General features: G+C 33.0%; 2 protein-coding genes across 2 annotated transcripts; both read left to right on the top strand.

The window, feature by feature from the left end:
• Window positions 1–1677: 1677 nt before the first annotated feature.
• NAEGRDRAFT_76792 (uncharacterized protein) lies at window positions 1678–3444 on the top strand (the record flags this gene model as incomplete). Its single annotated transcript, XM_002668252.1, has 1 exon — window positions 1678–3444. One exon carries the CDS (start codon window positions 1678–1680, stop codon window positions 3442–3444), a length of 1767 nt encoding a protein of 588 aa, XP_002668298.1.
• A 277-nt stretch (window positions 3445–3721) lies between these two features.
• On the top strand, window positions 3722–4489 carry NAEGRDRAFT_76791 (uncharacterized protein; the record flags this gene model as incomplete). The annotated part of the gene is made up of 1 exon (XM_002668251.1): window positions 3722–4489. The coding sequence occupies one exon, from the start codon at window positions 3722–3724 to the stop codon at window positions 4487–4489; it is 768 nt and encodes a 255-aa protein (XP_002668297.1).
• Between the last annotated feature and the right edge of the window lie 1148 nt (window positions 4490–5637).

The following is a 5637-nucleotide window of genomic DNA, read 5'->3' as shown; positions in this document are numbered from 1 at the left end:
GGAATAGGTAAATAGAATTGTTTTGGATTGTGTTTATTGAAAATTTGTTGGAAGTGAGTGTTTTAACCAAGATGATTTGCAGGTCTTTAGCTAAATTTGTATATGTTGATGTGATATTTGTCAATGAAAATCACTGAATGAGTTTCTAACCATTTGAAACTTTTGCCGACAATAGTATAATAAGGCAGTGTAGAACGCAAATAATTTAAAATGTAATTTATTTCCTTCTGTGCTTTTGTAACTGTTCATCGATCAACCTCCCATATTCGACGTGGTTTGATTTTTCGATATCCAGTTTCTTGTCTTGGTTTTGAAACTGTCTTGTAATAGATTTATGGCATTCTTGTTGGTCGTCCTCTTTTGATACCAACTCACATTTGTCACCACGCTTCAAGTAGTGCTGTTGGGGAGAAGTTTGTGAGTTGTCAGCTATTTCACGATTCTTCACCACTAACTTTATATCATCGTGATTCCCTGTTCCTAATCGTTCAATTTTATCAAGATATTCTCTGTTGGAGCAATCACCCAAACCCATCTCTTTCTCCTTGTTTTTATATGTCCTCACCGCCTCCTTGTAGATTTTAATTTGTTCATTATTTCCTACACGGTTTTTACACTTCGCATCTTTGAAAGAATTAGGAGGAGCTCTTACCTCGTCTTCACTGGGAACACTCACTTTCTTTTCAACTCCATCCAATTTGAGTGTTAGTTCTTCATAACCATTGGCCGATTTGATGGTAGCTGTGAAATGATCCCATTGGATTTCCAAAGGAGATTCATCTTCATCCCCAAATACCTGTACATTTTGGAGGAGAGAAAAATCGTGGTTATCAGCACCTGCACCAGCACATCCGAACCGTTTTCACTGAGAGAGCAATAGATTATTTCAATCATTTTTTTGATCAACTTGACAATCACAAGCCTGTCAATTCGTAATAACGGCTAAAAATAACCTGTAAAAAAAATTTACGCAACTTTATTTCTTCACAGAGCTCCAAGTAGAGGTGTAAAAAAATGCACCAACACTACACCAAGAAAGATTTTAGTAAAGCAATAGAAGTTTACCAACAAGCAAAGGGAGGCAAATATTCTAATGATGAACTCATGAAGTTTATTGCTATTTGTTATTACCGTAAAAAAGAGTTTGAACGGTGTTGGTTGTATGCTAAACATTTACAATCTAATGAAGGCAAAATTTTGCAGGTATTGTCATTGTTGACACTTACTATTCAAGACAATGAATCTCTTTGGAGTATTGTTACATGCAATTTCGAATTATTAACTAATTGTAAAATCAAATGGAGTAGTAATTTTCGTCAACTCCAACAAACAAGATTTTCAACATTGTGCAAATTGAGAGATATTGAGATACAAATATTCGAGAACAAGGGAGAAAAAGAATGGTTAAAAAGCAAGAGATATAAATATATTCGATCATCACGAATAGATGGAGTGTTTCAAAGGGGAGAACTATTATTTAACAAGCTCAAAGCAAATGAATTTAAAGATACAGAAGAATGGAAATTATGTACTTTAATGTATCCTTATTCGAAATTAACTTATTATACAAACCTAATTTCAATGTATCAAAACCAACATGACTACAAGACAGTGGAATCATTTATTAAAGAGATAATGAGATTTGAAAAAGTCAATTTTTCAACTGAAACGGACAAAATGAATACTCTATACATATTTGCAGACTACTTGTTTACCAAAAATCATATTCAAAAGGCCTATTCATTATTTACTATTATAACACAATGTTGTGACACTTCACCTCCCGTTAACACTCTAAGTTTGCTAAAAAGAGCCGAGATATTGTCATTTTTGGGAAGACATGAGCAGGCCATTAGTATCACTGAACATGTTATACCAGTAATTATGGGTAAAATTCAAGGTGTTGAACATGCACCAGTATCACTTACACGAGATGAAATTATCAATAGCTATTTTGTCATTTGTTTTAATATTTACTCTAGATTACGTTTGGCCCATTATAGAAATAGACTGGAATATTTTGCTGATATTTGTTTAAAAAGAGCCTATACTTTCACTCGTCATTACAAAACTTCATTTTTGACTACCTATGCATTATATTGTTTTGAAAACAAGTACTTTATGGTGGCTTCTAATTTAGCTAAAATGGCACTAGGTGAGGCGATACTTTTAAACGATGACCATTCAATCAGAATAGCTTCGAATAATGTATCGTTTGTTTCATCATATAACAACAGTCAATATTTGAAGGAGAATTATGAAAACTATCTATCAGAACTCAAACAATCCAAAGACAACCTTGGATGTCAAAGTCGCTTTTACGGTCCTATGTTAAATTATGAAAGATATTTAGTACAAAATAGGTCATACAAGGAAGCATTTATCGTCAAAATGTCAATGACAAGATTTAACTGTACAGATTTAGACAGCGTAAAGGGATTTTTCAACACTCAATCCAAACTTGATCCTGATTTGTGCATCATTGCATATAGTTTTTTTAATGATGATTTGTATATTTATACCATCAAGGGCTCCATTGTTAAAGTGAAACGACTTGATTTTGAAGTTAACAAATTATTTTCTGACCCATCAAACTATACACAAAAACATCTCCAACTGTTATATTCTAAATTGATAGAACCTATCGAAGAAGAGTTAAAACATGAGATTATTATTCTGCCTTCAGATGGTGCTGAAGCTTTTTTTCCATTTTTTGCACTGAGAGACAAAGATGGAAATTTTTTGATTGAGAAATACAAGATATCATTTTCCACATTTCCACCCACAAAGAAGGTTGGAAAGGATAATATAAAAACAGCATGTATTCTGGATTCTGAAGATTTGAAACATTCAATTCATGAATCTAATAGCATTAAAGAAACTCTAATGGGCCGAGGTGTTCAGTGTTACTCTAAAGCTGAGAACCTCGAAGAATGCAATGTTGTTCACTTAGCTATGCATTCTAACGCAACAAGTGAATTGATGGAAGGAGAAAATTTTCAAGATACCATACTTTCTTGGCTAAAGGGAAATGAGTTTATGGCAACAGGACAATTGTTTAGAAATGGAAAGCAATTTTTACATGCAACTTCTTTTGGTGAGAAATGTTTATCCAAAATCAAACTCGTGGTATTTTCTTCCTGTAACTCTGGTAAAGGGAAATATGTACCAGGAGAAGGATTATTGGGATTTGTTTATAATGCATTGATTTCAGGTGTTGATTGTGTTATTTCAACGGGTTCTGAAGTAAATGATGCTTACATGAGAATACTTATGTCCGATTTCTATAAGTGTTTGACAACAACAAACATGGATGTAGGAAGTAGTATTCGTAGTGCCATTCTACAAAACAAAAAGAAAAAACAAGTTTGGGGTTCAGTTAACACATGGGGCAGCATACAAGTATGGGGATATTTGAACCCTTCTTTTGAAAATAACCATTAATTGAAAATTCACTGTGGTACTTAGTTTGATAATGTAAGAGTATTGGTTGCACATCTTCTAGAAGAAAAGCCAGCTCTCAATACATCCTATTCACATGATGATTCTCATACTAGAATACGGACATTACACAAACATATTAGTTTATTCTTGTCTATTTTGTGCAACCTTGTCTTAGATTATTAGTGAGATCAGGACACAAGGTTCTTCATCTATTGCATATGCTTCAACTGTTAGGAATGCAAAATCTAATAATTCTTTATTATTTTGGTTGGGAATGATGCCACAAACTTATAAACCAAAAGATTGCATACTCTATGATTCGTATAACAGTTTAGCTTATAGAAATGCATGGATGTCTACTTTACAAACAAATGCAGATATTGTTCATGTGGCAACTTGGAATGATTTTAGTGAAAGTGGTCAATTACAACCAATTACTGATTTACAAAATACAACAGGAAACGGATTTTATGATTTAACAGCTTATTACGCACATTGGTGGAGAACTGGATTACAACCAACTATTATTAGAGATGTTGTTTATTATTTTTATAGAAAGGAAGCCACCAATGCCTATGCACCTAATATGGGATGTAATTTTACAATGGGAATTTCACAAAGTGTTTCAAATCAAATTGAAGTATTGACCTTTACAACAGATCAATCAATTTTAACAATTATTATTGAGAATTCAAATTATACATTTATGATTAATTCAAGTGGTATTAATTCTTTCTTTATTCCATTACAAGCTGGAAAACCAAATATTCAATTATGGAGAAATGGAATTAATATCATTACTGTAGAAGGAAATCATGAAATTTATGCAACCAATGTTGGATTACCGAATGGAGTATTGGATTTGACTTATTGGAGCGGAAGTACTGCTTCTTTTATTACACCTTCGAAAAGTGTTAATACTTATACTTCCTCTAATAGAAATGTGGGTAGCTCAATAGTTGCAATTTCTAAATGTTCAACCCATGTGAATATGTTTATTCCATATCTACTCTTTGTATTCATCGCAATATTATTAATATTTTAATATTGAGATTATCTTCGAAGCTTATTTACTTCAGTGAAGGTAATCTTTGCCATATAAACTTTACAAAATATGTGAACCATACAACTTTGGGAAATTTTGAGAACTCAATCTTTCAAGAACAAAATAAATGTTCGGCCAAAACAGAATATTGAGGCTTTCAAATTTTGTTTGCCAAATTAGAAATTATTGCTGATTAAGTCACAATCGAATTTGCTAATTCATGCTTAAAAGCAAGAATAATTAAGGAAGTCGTTTTCTAGACCGAGGGAGGTGAGCTAAAAAATGTTACATCACGGTAATTTCGCGCCAACCAATAACCGCTGAAAGTTGTCTGTTCTGACCGTTAAATATTCAACAAAAAAAAACAACAAACAACAATTACTCATCATGATTTCATCATCACCCTGCTAAATAGGTATATTGGTCGGTATTCCCACCTTCAGCATGCTACCTTGAGAAGCCACCATGAGGAGAGTTCTCCCTTTGCTTCCTTCCTCACCAAAACATCATCTAGATAAGTGCCTGCCCATTTACTTGAAATTGTTGGTACATTAAAGCGAAGGTTCATGTACAAGAACCCAGAAGTACTTGTTTCTAGAAGAACAAGTGGTAATTGATACTTTGAACACACTGTCTCACTCTTGGTCCAATAAACCTTCGGCTCGACTTTAACAAATTTTTGTTTTTTGAGCGACTTCTTAATTTTTTATAAAATATTTGTCAATCCTTCTCACCTCCCACGGTCTATCGTTTTCTGAATAGAATTTTCGCTGAAGAAAAGTAGCATTCTGTTGTTGCAATCTCATAGAGACTGTACTTATTTTTGAAATAATTTTTGCCAACATCATGCAGAGCATCGTCTTGTTTCTACTTTGATTTTTTTTCAATTTTTGCTCTTGACATGTTTCTTTCTTTTTCATGTATATCGATGAATATTTTACGACAATTATCGAAATTGAAACCCTCGACAGCAGTAGAAACATAACACGGAACCTTCAAAAGATAATCCAAAGAAGAATCATATTCTTGAACCATAGATCGTATCTTGTTTGCAAAACCGAGCACAAATTCCCGTTCTAATTCTCCCTTGCTTAATAGATTCAAATTTGTGCTAATATAAGATAGTAAACTTAACCAACAGTTCAATT

Source organism: Naegleria gruberi (assembly GCF_000004985.1).
Source record: "Naegleria gruberi genomic scaffold NAEGRscaffold_465, whole genome shotgun sequence".
NCBI lineage: Eukaryota > Heterolobosea > Eutetramitea > Acrasida > Naegleriidae > Naegleria > Naegleria gruberi.
Note: the sequence above shows the minus strand (reverse complement) of the source record. Positions and strands in the feature narration are given on the sequence as shown.